Source organism: Canis lupus, chromosome 3 (assembly GCF_048164855.1).
Source record: "Canis lupus baileyi chromosome 3, mCanLup2.hap1, whole genome shotgun sequence".
Taxonomy (NCBI): Eukaryota; Metazoa; Chordata; class Mammalia; order Carnivora; family Canidae; genus Canis; species Canis lupus.
In genome coordinates this window covers 38,790,799-38,809,057 of record NC_132840.1, presented here as the reverse complement: position 1 = coordinate 38,809,057, position 18,259 = coordinate 38,790,799, and the positions used below count along the sequence as shown (strand labels likewise).

The window sequence follows — 18,259 nt, the reverse complement described above, 5'->3', positions numbered from 1 at the left end:
ACTTTACCTTTGAAATCTTAGGCTAAGCCTTGGATTCTGGCTCTATCCCTATCTAGCCATTGGCTTTTGATAAGTCATTTCACCTCTTTTAACCTGCGGTCTCATTTGTAAAATTATTATAACAGTATAGGAAACGTCCTTATGTACAACTTTTAACATGGTATCAAATTTCTAAATGTTCAATTTTCTTTGATATGCATATTACTAAAGACTTGCCACTCAACTTTCTGAATACATGGTACTTTCTTAGGGTTCACTGCAGAGTACCCAATACCTCCAGTAAACAACTGTAAGATAATTTTTTTCTTTCCAAATACTTCTTGATCACTTGCCTCAATGCTACAACCCAAACTCTTTCATTGACTTCAGTAAGACCTCTGTACATTGAATGAATCTGAATCAAACTGTGTCCAATAGCATGTGGTATGTACATATGTATATGTATGTATATGTACGTGAACATCTGTGTGTAGTCATTTGTTAGGGCCTTTTTCTCAATTATAAAAAATTCCTGATTTAACTAAAGGTCGTATCTTTCCTGGTCTCTTATTTGGGTCCATAGCCTAATTTATTGTTTTGAACATTAAGCTTATACAACATGGATCTGCTCTTCATGAATTATCTTAGTGTAAAGGAAAAAAGAAATTATACCCAACCTACTCATTTCGTTTATTTCAAAAGGGAATTTTATTATGAAAAGTAAAGGTATAAATGATCATTACAATGGGAAGTTAATTACTCACAAGCATTGGTTTCCACAGAAAGATGTTATGTATCTTTTCAGATTTGCACCAGTATGAAATGTTGTCTTGAACAAAATAAAGAGTTTGATAAACTTTATTCTAGAAATATAGTTCTGTAACCCTTCTAAGTTTTTTAAGGGCTCAGTAGAGGTTTGACCATTGTTTGCTTTTATAAAAAGCCCAATTCTTAAGTTTCTAAAAAAAAAAAAAAAGAGGAGGGACATATTTGGGGAAAAAATGTTCATTAGGTTAAATCTTTTGTTAATAACGAGAGTATAAAAAGTGTCTTTTAATTAAAGCTCTGAATTAGTTAAAGTGCTTTTCTGCATCTACCTCTATAAAAAGTAAATGAGTGGATTATGATTTAAAAAGCAAGATATAAAATAAAACAAACAAAACAAAACAATACTGGTGGGCATGGTATGAAGCCTTCTCCAGGAAAAGGAATTAGAAAATTTCTAAATCAAAGAGGGCACACTTTTTTTTATTTCTATACTGGGTGCTCACCCAAACACTGATAACAAATGTATGCTGCTGATAAATTCTATAAACCGTATTACCCTGTGAAGGGCAGCTACACTACCATGTTGGGATCTATGTCTTTCCTGGGCAAAGTATATGTATTCATGGGGATACAGTTTGTTGGAATAAAAAGAGCATGGACTTTGTATCAAATAAGGCTTGATTATCCTCCATGTTTCAGAGTTTCTCATCTGCACACTAGGACTGTTACACACTCACTGGTTGCCACAAAGATTTTATGAATGATGAGGGATGGAGAGTGACAGGCCCTGTTCCTAGATCACCCTATAAGGAGCAGGAGAGTCAAATGCTATATATCATATTCTGAAATAATTACCTAAAAAGAGAATTCTAATTTTCAGCTGATGTTTTGACTTTTATACCCGTGATTCCATTCTGCAAAGTACATTGGAACAGGAGATTTACAATTAATCAGAACCTGAATCTGTTGCCTTTTTTTTTTTTTTTTTTTTTTTTTATAAGGAACGATTCTTGAAAAGATAAGAGTGTACTGTTAACCAGGTGTGGCAATAAGTATAATGAATGTTAGGGCCAGCAGTGCATTCTTAATTTAATTCTTCTTTAAACTACTAATTCTCAGTCCAGGATTTTCTGTTGACTTTCTATGAGGCATTGACATATGGGACAGGACACTCAGAAAATTCAATCAGAAATCTGAATCTATTTAATTAGAAACCAGAATCTCGTATCTCCAGAAACACATGCTTAAGCAGCAAAGGGCAAAAGGCGACTAAAGAAAGTTGATAATATCAGGACCATATGTGAAATGAATAGGATTATAAAGGGCCCGGGGATGAATGCTAGATGGAACTAAAATTCAGAGCAATGGACTCCTCATACACGAGAAATGGGAGCCCTGAATTTTCATCCACCGTTGGTGGGAGTGTACGGCGTTAATATGTATCCAAATTCTAAAATTTGGGAAACTTTTTGGCTAAACAATTATATCTCCCTAATTTATTTTATGGAAATAATTTAGGCTATCTGCAAACCTTTAGCTATAGAGATATTAGCTGCAGCATTCTTTAAAACAATAGAGGCAACGTAAATACTCAAAATGAGGGGATTGGTGACAGAAGCCTTGGCATATTCTATGGGATATAAAATTATGTGGCCCATAAAAATGACAAATAAAAATGTTTACTACATGTTTTTGGGTGGGGGAGAAAGCTATAGAACATTAGGCATGGTATGAACACATTTTTGTAATTTAAAGAAGTGTAAAGTGGTTTAAAAGTATATATAAAAGCGCTAGAAGTATAGAAACCAGAATCTTCACTACTGGGAAATTTTTAGGGTAGTAAGGTCACTGTTTTCATATTTTTTCTTTCAGCTTCCCTGAATTTTCTTACTTTTTCTCAATGAATATGACTGATTACTTGTAGTCCAGGAAAAGGGGGGGGGGGAAAGGCAAATTAAGCAAGGCTGAATGTACCAAGAAATGGGACGGTTTCAAATTTCTGAACGTCTGCGACCTGAGAGTGTCTCCAAGCCTCTGGCAACTAAGATCACGATCATCAGCTTTACTCTGCATAGTGTGAAACTGGTATGTGGATGGTGACAGACTGCCAAACAGCTCTCAAACTCACAAAAGCTGACTCCCACGTAAGGAAACAGAACGGAGACGTCTTGGGTCATCTAGGAAATCCCAGACTTTGAAGCGCATAATAGGTCTGAATGTAACTGGCTCAAATGGAAGCAAACTTTGGGACAAAGAACGGCCTTGCAGGCTTCAGCGAAGCAATGAGGGTGTCTGCAAGCACTAACCTCGAGGGCAGACCACCGTGGTCAGTGAAGACCACCTCTCTTATGGGTGCCCATTGCATAAGGACGAGTAATCAATGGCCCTCAACAAGCCACTTCCATGTGTTGGTCTGCAAGACCCAAGAGTCTGTCTGGAACGTGACAAGGAAAGCTGATAGTGGGAACCTAAGGAGTCAAGGGTTTACAGGAGTGGCAATGTTCACATTGTGGGGGAAGAGAGGTTTGGATTAATTGGTTGATTCCAAGGGCTTATTTTCTTTATACTGGTAGGTGCCTGACATTGATTGGGGAATTCTTCATTTCTTGTCACCGCCCCCTTTTTGCTGACTGCTGCTTCAGAGACTTCCTTCACTGCTGTTTTGGGGGGTGGGGGGGCAGGTGTCAACATAAATAGCACTGTTAGAGCTTGTTTCAGATAAATAGATTGGGAACAACGACACCAACAAAACCCCTGTCTTTTATGATAAGAAATTACAGAAAGCACATGACATCTGCAGGAGCCTGAAGGAAGCAGAAAGTGGAAAGCTGTTTTGTATTTTTGCCTCTGTTGCCATTTGACTGAGTTTTCTTTCATGGTGTCTTGAAACCGGTTTCTTGTTGCATGTATCCTTTGCAGTTCTTAGAACTTCTCTACTGTCTATGCTTAGATAATGTGAGCACGTTGCTATTTCATGAATGTATTTTTTTTCCAGCTTGTTCCTTTTCCAAGGCCTTGGGAGCCTAAAGAAGTGTTATGGGATGCCCCCAACTTTCTACTCATAATTATTTGCTTTCTAGGGCATTCAGAACTAGAGAATCACTTCATAGTGCACAGCCAGCCAAGGGAGTGTTGATGGGGTGACTTGGGAGATCAGGAGTGGTCAGATGGAAAGGTGACAGAGGTCAAGACTGCATAGATTCCATATTCCAGTGCATAAAAGGAGGAAGGAAGACGCCTCCTTGCATCCGCTGTCACTTGCTCAATGATTGAACTTTTACCATGAAGTGGCATCTCTGTGGTTTGATTCTATTTTACTGATTCAGCTACAGATCTGAGGTCTTTGTGAAGATAACCGTGCCATGATATTTGTCATACTATCTACTGGAGGTAGAGTTTTGAAAACTACTAAATGGAGAACACCATTTCTAGACAGAGACAACTCTTGAAGATATTATTAGTCATTCTATTCTTTAATATGGATGGATGGTTTTATCACTACCCTCTGTGAGATCCTCATTTGAAAGGGGATCAGCAGGAAGCTTTCGAAGTCTAAGGGAAGGGAGGGCAGGAAGGAAGCAGGGAAGAAAGGGAGAGAGAGGCTATGAGGATGGCCACATGAATGAATAAAAGAGCAAGCAGTGGAGGCCAGGCACTGGCTTCAAAATTTGAAATAGTAATGGACCTTGTACTTGACTAATCTCTCCCCTTAATATCTTACCTGAACATGCTATCCACTATCCCTCTCCATCTGATAAATTGGCCCAGAATTGCAATATATAGACAGATTTGCAATTATTATAGGTAAAACTTGCAACACTAAATCCTTCTGACCTATTGCTATCACCATCGGAAGGCACAGGGCTCTCTCCCTGGCTGGATAGCCCCACTCATGGGCCCAGGAAGTCGGGAACCCCTGTCTCCCCAGGCATGTAGGTTTCTTTCCTAGGTCTGTAGCCTGGGTCCTCTAGACTTTTCCTAGTCTTTCGTTCATCTGGAGGAGATGACTCTGGCTATGTCTACCAAAGTCTGCACACTATGGGAGTATAAAATGAAATCCTCCCTCCAACCACCGAATGTGTGGTCTACGAGAAGAGAAAACAATGAGCTCCTGGCAGAAATCGCTCAACTTTCTTATAAGGAAGGAGAAGCAGGCACGCTGAAGACCAGGTAGGATCTCTGAAGTTCAAAGAAAAACCTGTACTGAAGTTCAGGTTAAAAATATGAATCATAAGGAAAAAGCAATTCTATTCCACATCAGCTTGTGAGAATCCTGAGCTTGTCCCCAGGCCTGGGGCACATGGGTCGGTGCCTCTTCTTTGGAGAGGGGTGAAGGAAGCTGTGCCTATGTGCATTTACATTTCCAAAGCAGTTGTGAACATAATCATTATAACAATGTTGATGTTTATACCTGGGGTTCATGGAGGTCTTTAGATTTTTCAAGGGCTCTTTATCTCAACAGTCCCATATGAGTGGCAATTCTTCCTTTTTAGGCATTTTTTAAAAAAGGAAATAATAAAGCAAGTACGTGGAGAGGCCAGGTGACATTGCCTGAAGATACCCAACGAGCAAGCACAGGGGTGGAGACTATAGGATTCTCTCGGGCATGCAATGCCAGATGAGCTTTCAGAGCTCTCTCAGCTGGGGGCTCTCTTTACTAGATTATAGTGTCTCCTAGAAATTACAGTCACGAGGGGCTCATCCTTCCTTGGGTTTAATAGGAGAGACGAGCTTGTCTTTAAAATGTTGTGAGATTTGCAGCTGCTACTCCTGTCACCAATCCCAATATTCAATGCACCCTATCTGAGATTCTGTTCCAGAAGATTAACGGAAAAATCTGATGTAGTGACGATGATGTCAGTGAGGAATTAAGTTCGGTTTCCACGTAGGCAAAGATGTGTGTGGAATCGTCTTGGAGCTAGAAACTCCAGATTTGACCAAGATACCACTGAGGTACATAAAGTCACAGTAGGAAGTATCTATCTGATGAAGCAGCCCTATCCCACACTACTCTTTTCTTTTTTTTTTTTTTAAGATTTTATTTATTTATTCATGACAGACACAGAGAGAGAGAGAGAGAGAGAGGCAGAGACACAGGCAGAGGGAGAAGCAGGCTCCATGCAGGGAGCCTGACGTGGGACTTGATCCTGGGTCTCCAGGATCGGGCCCTGGGTTGAAGGCGGCGCTAAACCCCCGAGCCACCGGGGCTGCCCCCCACACTACTCTTTGTTCAAGCTATAGACTATCCCCTGATTTGTGACCAACAGCAGGTATTTCTTTTCAGAAAATACAGCTTTAAACATTTATGAAGCCAAAACCTATTTTTAACACAAAAAGAAAAAAAAAATCAAAGTAGGAAAAAAATGAAAATCAGGATGGGATATAGATCCAGAGAGCCTTAGTTTCAATTCTGCTTCTGCCCTTTATTAACTGTAGTCTTGGGAAAATTATTGAAAACTGCTCTGAGCTTTGGCTTCCTCCATATGTAACACAAGGATGAAAACATTTAGCCTTCAGGCAGGGAGGCTGTCAAGATCAAGTGAGGCGTCTTAGTTTGCTCGTGCTGGCATGATAAAGCACCAGAGATTGGGCATTTAAACAATAGAAATTGGTTTTCTCATAGTTCTGAAGGCTAGGAATCCACGATTAAGGTGCCAACAGGGTCGGGTTCTGGTGCGGGCTCTCTCGCTCACTTGCAGGGGGCCACAGATATGCTGGGTCCTCACATAGTAGAGAGAGAAAGCACAAGCTCTCTGGCATCCTTCCTAGAAGGGCACTAAGTCCATCATGAGGACCCCACCCTCATGGTTTCACCTGACCCCAGTCTCCCCATGAAAGACCCAGTTGCCAAATACCATCCACACTGGGAGCTAGGGCTTCAAAATATGACACATGAACGGACATGTTCCGATTACAATATGATGTAAGCCTATGCAGATGCTTCTCAAAGCATCTCTCCTGTTTTGCTTTACCTACTATTTGCCCTAGGAAGAGCATTCTAGCTGTGAGAATGTCCCCATAAACAGATGCATTAAAATAATAATTGACCAATCATTGACATTTCAGCAATAAAGAACCCCATACGATGTTTTTGAGACAGTACTGGACAATCCAGAAATCGTTGAGAATTCAGCTGTACCATCTTTGATCAAAAATTGTCGTTGAAAGCCACTTGGCATTCACGAGTGGATTCAATTCCCCGGGAGAGATATTTCCCAGATTTCAGTTCCAGAAGTGTGGCCGGTGTGCGGTATACAGACAGACCGTGGAATCAGACTCTTGCATCTGTGTTTCCAACAGTGTACCCTTCGCTTCTGTCACCTTTTTGTAACCCTGTCATCTAACCTCTGTTGCCCGTGTAGGTTATAGGTGTCAGGAAGGTCACAAGAAGGGCACCCAGTACAGTTCTTGGTACATATGAGGGTCACGATAAATAGCACTCTAGTGACTGGGCTACTGGTATAAAAGCTGCTTCTCATCCTGACTTGGAGACCTTGAGCCAGCCAGTTAAGCTCTCTGGACAAATATTTCTTGAGCTCTCAGTTGAGGCTGGGGAGCCAGCCTCCTTGGTTCTGGCATTTACTACCTTTTCTGAGACTAACGTACTTCATTTCTTTACGCCTCAGCTTTTTCAACTATAAGATGGGAACACTGGGACTCAGTACGCATTCCTGATCTAGAGAAAGAACCCCTTCTGTGCGCCTGATGATTACTACAGATAAAGAAACAGAGTCAAGAGCAGAATGGTCAGGTCACAGAGCTAGGAGGGAGTCGAGGTAGGATCTGAGCCCAGGCAGCCAGAGTCCAAAGCCTGTGCTCCCAGCCTCCTCCTGGGCTGCTTCTCTACCTCTCCATAACCTGTTGTTAATTTTATTATTTTATCACTCATAGTCTCTCCATAAAACCTACGTGAGATGTCTTTTGCAATTTGGAGGCAGGAAAAGCCTTGTCTCCCACAAGAAACTAATGTTTCCTCTTTTTTGAAAATAAGAATTATGCAACTTACCATGTGTTCGTTTTTGTCTTGGCTGCCAGGAAGCTCAGAGTCAAGTTGTGTGCTCCATCACAGCCACCACATTATTTCCTTTTTCCTATATCTTTGTTCCTTTTTTCCTATTTATCTATCTATCTATCTATCTATCTATCTATCTATCTATCTATTTATTTCTAATGGTTTCATTTGTGTTCTTTATTGATAGAGTCCTCAAAATTATCTGGAAAGTGGTGGGTGGAGATGAAATAAGCAAATAGTAACCTGAAATTTATACGAAAAACAGAAGTTTTGAACCTTATCTATTTCCTTTGCTACAAAAATAAAAAAAGGTCAACAGGAAAGTAAAAGAAACAATTTAAGAGCTATTTGAAAGGAGAGAAAAGAAAACTAACAGAAAAACAGAGTGACCAACACTAACAGAGGCCAAGTCAAATGAAAACTGCAATAAATATGTCTGAGGCTAGAAGTGTTTGTGCTTTCCCTGGCTGGAACCTATCATTTCTTAATTACATCCTATGTGTGTTTTGCAAGATGTGAGCTGCTGTCAAGAGGAAGGACAGCCTCAGACGGGGAGGGGCCATGACCCACCCCTTGGTCCTCACATACCTGTACAGAAGTGAAATCCCCCGAGGCACAGGCACCCAGAATAGCAGCGCCCACAAGAACAGACTCCACCTCTTGCGACAGGACCACAGGCATGCCTGCACAGGACAAGGCCACACCTTGGTTAGGGAGCAGGACAGGGGGTGGCGGCGAGGGGAGCCAGCAAGCAGCTCCAGCAACAGAAACACCTGATATGATGTGGCGTGAAGGGGGCGGCAGGTACCCTCTCCCCGTTCCCCACAGTTCTCAGTTCTTTGGGATGACTTGATTCTGAAGGATTTCACAGTCTGTGCGTGCTGGTGAGGTAGCCAAGAGCCCCAAGGGACCCGGCACCACAGACATCAACTCTTGAGACCTTTTTGCCCAGTTTTCCAGGCTTCTGCTAGCTGCTACTTGCCAGGGGTTCAAGTTCCCTTCAACAAACACTTCTGGAGTTCTTTGCAGGGCCCAGCAAACATGGAGATGAATCTGACTCTGTCCTGCTACTCGGGTCTCAAGGGAGAGGAGGAGGAGAAAGAGGTGAAGACGGTGCAGGGGGTTGGTTCTCTAACTGAGATGCACTGAGGAAAGGGAGGTAGTAACAGGTGTGATTAATCCTTCTGGTGGCTTCCTATTTCTCTGCATACAAGCCAAAGCCTTTACAATGGCTGGCAAGACCCTCCAGAGCCGGTGCCCACCCCGGCTGTATCCACCCTGGCCTGAACTCCTTGTTTTCTTGAATCAGCTTCGGGGCCCTCGCCCATACCATTCCTTCTGTCTGGGTCACTTCCTCCCAGATGCCCACAAGGCAGCTCCCTCTGCGTCCCTGTGTACTTGCACAAACATACCCTTCCCACTGCGGCTTTCCTGACCATTCAGTTTAAAGTGACAACTTACCCGCGACACTCCTCATCCCTCCTCTATTTCCTCAGCACCTTCCAGCCATGCACGATTACTTCTCTTGTTTACCACCTGTCTCCCCTGCTAGAACAGAAGCTCCATGAGGGCAAGCTCTTGGTCTCAGCTACTGCTGAATCCCTGGAATTGACACTAGTTACCTAGTATCTAGCACATGGTAATAAGGGCTTCAGTGGCAAAAGAATGAGTTTCCCAGACAGGGGATGGAGGCTCATCAGAATGGAGAGGAATATTCTGGAGGTATGTGAAGGACAAATAGTGGTCCACCAGGCAGCAAGGATGTGTTCTGGATGCAGCTCCTGGAAGTTGAGGCTCACAGTGGGTTTAAGAGGAGTAAAAGTAATTTCAGATCCTCAGGATTGTATATTTATATATGTACATATGTGTGTGTGTGGTATAAATAAAATATACATGAAATATAAGTATAAATGCATTTGCTAATCAGGAGATGGCAGCAGACTCCACAGAGGTAAGCTCTGTAGCCAGACCTGAAAATTTCCCTCTATTCAAGACAGGAGACTGACTTTTCCAAAGACTGGATTTGTCTTCCTATCTTTTCTGCAAAGACCTTCCTGGAACATCCACCCCTGGGGTCCCATTAGCTCCTGACTCATCCTCCTACTCCCAGGCTGGGTTAACTGCTCGGCCGCCCCAGCAGAGTGTCGGGGAACAGAACTCCCACACACAGCCAGGGGGCTCAGGCATGCCAGCCCCCCGACCTCAGGGCCAGCACTTGAGCCACTGGCGGCAAGCATCTGGGGTGGGATCGGGTCTCTGGGAAGAGCTCAGAGCCAGTGCCACTAGCCCTGGGTCCTTTAGCAAGTTACTTAATCATTCAGCCTCGGTTTCCTAGTGTACACAATGGGGTGGATAGTGAGACTTGCTGCACCGGTTTGCAGTGAGGATTCCTGAAAGAAGGCACACATGGGGCTCAGCACACTTCCAGCCTCTGTTTAGCCCTTGAGGGCAGTGGCTGCCGCTGTCAGAATGACCACTGATTGTTGAAGACCCTCTACATGTGCTTTGCCCAGACTGAGACTGGAGCAGTGGGGGAGGGACAGAGCAGGTGCCCGTCAACCTTCTAGAGGGGAAGGGTAGGCAACGGGCCACACAGAAGGCCTGTGCTGCCCAAATCCGCAGAGCACGGCATGCCTCTGCAGAGTCCCGGGATTATGTGTGCCTAAGTGCTTGTGAGTGGTACTGTGACCACCCCGGGGGACCTGGCACTTGTTAGAAGATAGCAAGCGCCTCCAAATGCCATTCCTCTCCCTGCCCCTCCTTAGGCTGTCAAAAGTATAACTAGTTCTGAGCAGGGAGGAGCTACCTGCAGTCCCCTGTCCTTGGGAGCCAGAAACCAGCATGAGTCCAGTGAATTATCCCCCACTAGCTCTCCAGTTACACCCTAAGCACCCTGGAGCCAGACTGAGAGAGTAGGAGTTCTGGCTTCCCTGCCGATTTAGCTGTGGGACCCTAGGCAAGTTACTGGACCTCTCTGTGTCTCAGTTTCCCCATCTGCAAAATGGGAGGCTGAAATTCCACCTCCCTCTGGGGCTGCTCCGAGGATTAAAAGTGCTACTGTAAGGAAGGCACTACAAACAGTGCTTGGCTTAGAGGAAGCACTAAATTCGCATTAGCGGTCAGGATTCTTAACATTTACCTTCTTCTCTCTCAAGCCTCTCTTCACCCCGTCACCCCAGTGGGGAGGAGGGAGGGATCGACTCACTGCTTCTGCTTCTCCTTTGGGTCACTCCCACCTCTTCCCCATTCACCGAGGGTCCTGGGACACTGGCGGGGGTAGGCCTCATATCTTCACGGTCACGTACCTGACCCACCTCCAGTCTGGCAGCCTTTTCATGTAGCTGCCCAGTCTCAGGTGGGTTATGTCCCTGCTGGGCCCCTGCAAGCCCAGGGCGGGTAAGACTGTGGGTAGACCCAGGGGACTGCCTGGTCATCAGGGTTACCCTACACTCTGCCCACACCCCAGCAAACAGACCCTCTGTTTGACTTCTCTCCAAACTCTGAGTGTGTCATCTGTTCCCTGTCTGCTGCCTGGACCTGACTCATACTGACACCAGCACCCTCTGGGTCCCCACTGCACTCTCCAGACACTGGTTAGAGACCCGAGAGCACTCGTTCTCTTCATAACGACCCTTTTGGCAGGACATCATGGTTCCTTCTCGCATCCCCCGCCAAGCTCTGAGCTTGGTACGCTGGTGTGCTTGAAGACGGCTCCTGAATCAATCAATGGAGGGGCAAAGGATGAAAATAACGAGTAACACAGAAAGAGGGAAACCCTTGCTGCAACTGCCAGAGCTAAAAAAACAAAATTCAGATGGAGGAACATTTAGTCCCAAGTCAATGGGGGAAACCTACAATTACTTAGTACACACCAAGTATTTCTTGAAACCACAGTTAAACTAACTGCCAGGGGTACTGGGAGATTCTTCGTCCTCACGTAGAAGCTACTTTCCCAAGTTGGCAAAGCCCCATTTTCTCTGCTTGCACGGAGACGCCTGCTCCCCAAATGGCAACGATTTGCTTACAAAATATTAAACTGCTTTTTCCCCCCTCAAACACCTCTTTTTTTTGGTGTGGGGCTGTTTTAAGGGAAGAAGTGAACTGACACTTATTGATCACCGACTCTGAGCCAGGCTTGGAGCTTGGTGCTCACAAACTCACAAGCAGGTACTCCTCGGCATGATCTAACAGGGAGGTTGTATTCTTTCTTTCAGACGAGGAAAGCGAGGCTCAGAGAGGTAAAGCAACTTGCCCAAAGTCACAGAGGTGATCCCCTGTTCTTTCCAGGACTCCGCACTGTCTCCAAAGAATCTTCTAAATCCCGTTGTGTTTTTGACAGTATTCCTAAGAGTCCTGCAGGTCTAGGGTCCTCTCTAATCCTTTCTCTGTGGGAAAACTAGAGCAACTACAATGTTTAAAGGCATCAAAGACTCTACCTATACACCCACTGCTGTGTACGTGCCTTTTACAGGAACAAATGCAAATGTGTTCTTTTCTCTGAGCTGGGTGAAGGAGAGGAAGAAGGCAGCTCTGTCTGGAATGCGAACTATTTTATCTGATGCATTAATGAGTTTAGCAGAACCCAAAGCATTTAAAGGCAGATGCACTTTGCCATCACTTGTCAGTCACAGCTTCCTAAAGCAGAGGAATTCCAGCCAAAGAAAAGGTCCCTTTGTCTGGAACTGTAACTGGTCTGCAGCCAGAGACAAAGGGTCCAGTTTCAATCGGAATCCAAATAACGATGAACAGCCTTTTCATTCAGCAGCCCTGGTTTCCAAAGCAGAACTTTCTGTGAAGTGCTGTACCCCTGCTTCTGAGTCAGCTCAGGGACATGAGGCCCAGCAGAGGACCCACTCTCATCAAGGCTTGAGCCACAGTGGCCTGTCAGGCCCCAGAGTCACCCACACCGCCCTGCTCCTGGGGGCCTATTTCCCATTCTCAAACGGGATGTGATAGCCAAGGCAGATCTTATCCCTCTCCTGCATCCCGGTAGGAAGGCTTCCTGGCTATCAGAAGGCTGAAATTGGGAAGTGGCTCATAGATCACATTTTACACCTGAATCTTATCTGACCGGTGGACTTCTAGATGAAACGTGGTTATCGGTTTTCTCTTGGGGGAAATTACAAGGTAATTTGGGTTCCTTTTTTTAGGTCTGTCTTCTCTCTGCCTCAGAATGGTCTTTTGGGAAAGGAAGAATAATCATTACATGATTACAAATTACTCAGAAAAGCTAAGAGACCAGGGCGGGCAACACAGTGCAGGGGGCGCTGGGCCTTGATATTCCTGGGTCCCAGTCCAGGTGCTGCCCCTCCCCTCCTCCTTTGACTTTGGTCAGGCAATTGAACTGACCTCCCCGAGCCTTGGTTTCTTTGTCTGTAAGATGAGGTGCCAATTTCTACTCTCAGCAGTTTATAAGGTTAAATGTACACAGAGGGATTCCAGCAACCCACAGTGGGATCTTGGTTAATGATGGTAATTTCTATACTTAACATCCCGATATATTTACCCATAGACTATGTGCCTTTTCCATATTGTCCTCTGGCTTGTGCCTCAGTTGACTTATCTCTAAGATGGGGATGAGTAATTTATTTAGTTGGATCTCACAAAGTGCAGGGGTTAACTATGCCCCAACATTTGGTAAAACTCTTGTCTTCAGGGATCTGCATCATCTGGAGGCAGCACAGGTAATATGATGAGGCAACGTCAAGGGCAAGGCCCTCGACTCACGCAGCCATCAGAGGAGGAATCCAGGGGATGGGAGACAGCAAGAGATCATGATGAAGAGACACCACTGAAGGGTCAACTCATGTCACGTTTGAGCTGGCGCTGTGGGCAGGGCCCAATCCCCTTCTGTTTCCTTTCCCTCTTCCTGCTGTGGTGCCTGGCCATGCCAGGGTGGGTCCCAGGGTGTCAGGAGACACCAGAGGAGAATGGAGTGAGACGTATGAGGCCACTAGTTCCAGGGGAATGGAAGTCCAGGCTAAGCTCTGTAGTATCAGCAAGCCTCCTACCAATGGGATCCCTTTCCTAAAGCCCAGGGATCTGCACCAGGGATCCTGCTCTGCTGTGCTCATATCACAAAGGGAGTAGCCCATGATGCTGGATTTTCTCTATCTGTGTCATGAGCTCTGAAAGAATCACAGGACCCTGGGATCTTAGGGCTCACATTCCTATCTGCAGCCAGACCCCTGTTCCCACAGTAGCTGGGCTCTGAATTCTTTCTTCAAAGACCGCTTCCCTGTCACTTCCTCCAGACCACTTGCCCTGCCCTGTCCCAGGTCCCAGCCAGGATGAGTTACCCCATTACGTTTCCCTAAAATTCTGTGCGTTTCTTACTCTAAGCTCTTGGCACACTACATTTGTACATCTGTTTGTCCTTTTCAATAGACTTAGAGATCTTTGGAGGCAGGAATCCTCTTTCTTCAATATTCCCCACAGGCGGGCATCAGAAGAGGTAGTTGGACTGTTTCATAAATGGTTAAATTACAACCTAGCCTTGCTGGTCTCTCTCATCTTATTTCCCAGGATCACTCAATAGTTGGATTCACAGAGAAGTCGCCTTCTCCATCACGACTACAGACACTTCACAGTCATCTTAAGAAAAAAAAAACAAAACCTTTTAACCTAAATATTCATAATAACTTGGCACATCACCTGTATACCCTATTTCCAACCCTGCCCAGCTGTTAGCCAGGGACATTGGCTGCCACGCCCACGACAGCCTCCTCTCTTCCTCCCCACACTCACCTGTAATGTCCGCATGCATCTGCACAAAAAGTGGGTTCTTGCTCAGGCCTCCGCATAGGAAGAGAGTACTGATCGAGTGCCCTGCTGCCTCCATGGCCTCTATAATGAGGCGGGTCCCAAACTTGAAGGGAAAAGCAGAAGAGAACATCAGTATAGGAGCACAAGGAAACGCTATGGGATGTTTACTGTTTCCCCAGCACCAGCCACCACACCGAGAGCTTTACGCACACAGGCTCAGAGAGCTGAGGCTTGGAGAGATGAGGTTGCCTCTGATCACAGTTAATTCCAACCTGGGTCTGTCTGACTCCAAACCTCTCTTAATTACTATCCCATTGGTTTCCATCAGTAAACAACTGACAATGTTAACACAGTTAATATTAACAGAGTTCACCGACGCAAATGTCTGCGGTATGTCCACTGTGGCCCTGGTCCTCTAGCGGGGGCTGGGGATGGAGGCACTGGCTGGTGGCCTCTGAGTCCATCTCCCTTCTTTTTGTAGGAACTAAAGAGGTTTCTAAAGCGGTTTCTTCTTTGAGAAAGGGCACCAATAAAATCAGCGGCAGAAACGTGGGAAGAGAGCTCTAACTGCATGAAGGCAAGAGTAAGACTTCAGACTGACAAAGGGCCAACCTGACCTTTGTTATCATCCGAAATCAGGTAGTGGTTCCCCAAGGATGCTTCTAGAGCCAGAGTCCATTCCAGTCAGTCCTTCACAGTCTGAGATGGCAGGGAAGTCACATGCTCTGGATTGCTCAGGGTTCCACCGTATTTTCATTTCAGACCTTGTGTGCTGGTATCTTCCTAAATGTGCTATGCTCATCCTTGTCTTGCTAAGTTTTACCAAACTCAGTAAAAAAATCATTGATGCTTGAAGAAAGGACACTACCATAGGATCACCGTGGTGAATGTTAATGTGCAATTCATTAGTTTTAATTAGGATATGTAAACAGCTAAAAAAAATCAGTTTCTTTGGAAGTTCAAAACTGAGAAGCTCACGAGTCCTAATTTTTTGGGGGGTCAGGATTAAAACCAAAAAGATGAACTGTGACATGACTTTAGGAGGCAGCCACGTGGCAATGGTTGAGAAAGGGGTTCTGGAGAGAAATGAGAGATGAATGGTTTTGTTTTGTTTTGTTTTTGTGGAGAAAGAGCCCTTGAGATGTTTGAAGAGTGACTGACTCTGAGGGATGACACAGTACAAGGTGTGCTCGAGGGGGTGCGTTAAAGAAGTAGGGAGAGAAGGTCAGGGAACCTAAGGAGGTCCTAAGGATCCAGGAGGCCACAGATGAGGCAGCCACCAAGAAGGAGGCGGAGTTGGGGCTGGAAAGAAGTTGAGAGACAATGTCATAGATTCTGTGACAGTATGAAGGTGTCGCTGGGAAGGCAGTACTCAAGGGTGTAGAGAAGGGGAGGAGGTAGTTTAGTGTGAGGGCAGGCTGTATTAGAGCTTAACCAAAGTGAAAGGAGAAGGTTGGGAAGCGGTCAGGACGTCCCCCTGACCACTGACCCCAGGGGATGGGATGTAGGGCAAGTGAAGCCTCTTTTGACCACCAGTCTGGAGAGCTGTCTCTCCCATACCTGGGGGTGCCTCTGGAGAGGGAGTAGCTAGAAGGTGTTCTGGGGACAATGGGTCATGAAATCCTGAATGTTGTGTAGTAAATTATGAAAGACAGGGGCAGTTCGGGAGCAAAAGCACAGCAGTTCCAGCCCAGAGGCCTTCAGCTATTAGTGAATCTGGTAAGAATATGGATTAGGTAAAAACTTAGGCCTCCAAAAATAATCCACAGATGTAGTGTGTTAAAAAAAAATTAAAACATGTTGTACCGTATAAGGCCAGATCCTGCTTATTGCATGTGGCTGATTACCCCCAGATGTTCTTTCTTAAGCTTTTTGGGGGTCATGAACCCTCTTGAGAATATGATAAAACCTACTGACCTTTCCAGAAGACAGTCACTTAAAAAATAGTATTATAAATGATTTTGGGAGGTCTACAGATTGCCGTTACGTCCACCTGGATCATTCGCATCTGTGGACTCAGACATCCTAGTCTACTCGAGAGCATGATGAGTCTGTAGTAGCCAAGAGCATGGCTTTTGAATTCAAGAAATCCAGGATGGCATAAGACATTTCACCTACTTCTTGAATCCAACCTGTATCAAATCTTTCTAAGACTCAATCCTCATTTTAAGAAAAGTAACAGTAATACCATATTCCTGTGTTTGAACACTCTGAATTGTCAGAAATGTTAACATGCAAAAATAGTCTTAATGTGCTCTTAGATTTGATGAACTATTAATACCTACCTTGCACGGTTGCTGCTGTAGACAGTGTATGTACAACGCACACAAGAGTGCTGAGTACATGGAAGGGGTGTGGAAATGAGCGTTATTCTGGTTATTAGCTGTATTCTAGGCACTCTGCTATGCACTTTGATGTCATTTCTAATCTGTGGACAAACTCAAAAATTGCACCTTGTTATCCCCATGTAGGAATTATGGGATTTGCCTGAGGCAGTGCAGTCTGCATGGGGAAGGGGGCGGGGGACAGCTGCACGCACCACCCCCTCAAATGCATGGAAACACCATGCAAAATTGGGATTTCTGATACTTCTAAAACCACAGACCTGCGGCTCACGTGATTAGCAGGCCAGAGTGGAGAGTAACACAAAGCACATTCCCTTGGGAAAAGGCAAAAAAGTATCAGAACAAGAGGCACTCCCTTGGGAGGGGCTGTGACAGCCTGCCTGCCCCCCATGTGGCATTGTTGGCTGGAATTTCCCACTAGGGTTGGCAGGGCATTCCCTTTCGGGTGTCCTAGGCTCCACTCTGTGAAACGTTCCACCCTCCTTAAATGCCCTGCCACAGGGCTTTGTGCTAAAATGATTTTGTGCTCACCTTTCTGGAAAAAATGTTTTCACAGAGAAATTTAAATTAAAATTGGGCTCTTCCACTGGGAATGTACAGAACCTAATGCAAATCGAGAGACTTCAAATGCAAATAGTACTTTTTAAGGGTCTATTCTGAAAGGAAACTACAGATGAACAGGCTATGGATAAACTGGTTGTTTGACAAGTCTTTCAATTAAGTGTGATCGAGAGAGAATTTTACTTCGTGGAGAGTTTCGCACAGTCCCAAGTTAACTTCATTACAATATCTCTTTCATTCTATTCCTGCAAAATACCAACCACAGATATCCCTATAGAGAGCAATTTGTTTAACTTTAACCTATTCATAACGAGTAGATGCTAGGGCAATATTCAGAGCCAATGAAACAAAAAAAAAATGTTTTTCAAGTTAAACATCATGGGAAAATATCTGTGATCAGGCTACTTCATTAAAATGCACATTTCTGCCTCAAATATCAGCATACCCTCGTACCTTTGCAAAACAAGTTGAACTCCTCACAACTCAACTGACCCCACAATAAAGCCTTGTCGAAAGATGGGTCTTAAATTTCCTTCCCTCCACGGTATTATAAAGGTCATTAAGACAATGGACAGAACAAATATGACAGCTTTTAATACATGTACAACCCATTAAATACAAGATTGATTTTCCAAGTGGTGGTATTTGGGAACATGGAGCTTGGCTCCACCCAGCCCGTGTTCCGTTTAACCTCATTTATATATTTTTGGGCTCCTGCTGCAATGTTCTTACCAGGAATGGGGCCTCTGTGAAGCAATCCCGGCCCAAATAACAGTGTTTGCTGAGATGTGTAAAATAACAACTGGTCTTGGAAATGCCTGAAAGCTTA

The 18,259-nt window shown here is 44.8% G+C and overlaps 1 protein-coding gene across 28 annotated transcripts in view; it reads right to left on the bottom strand.

Moving 5' to 3' along the window:
• The window catches only part of FGGY (FGGY carbohydrate kinase domain containing), a 413,650-nt gene that overhangs the window by 70,662 nt on the left and 324,729 nt on the right, over nt 1-18,259 (bottom strand). For 26 of the 28 annotated variants that reach the window (XM_072820441.1, XM_072820456.1, XM_072820442.1 and 23 more), the window contains 2 exons: nt 14,507-14,627; nt 8,348-8,442 (listed from right to left, as the gene is read on the bottom strand). In XM_072820441.1, coding sequence (XP_072676542.1) covers nt 8,348-8,442; nt 14,507-14,627 — 216 coding nt within the window. The remainder of the gene's footprint in view (nt 1-8,347; nt 8,443-14,506; nt 14,628-18,259) is intronic. The other 2 variants (XM_072820455.1, XM_072820454.1) reach the window with 1 other exon arrangement.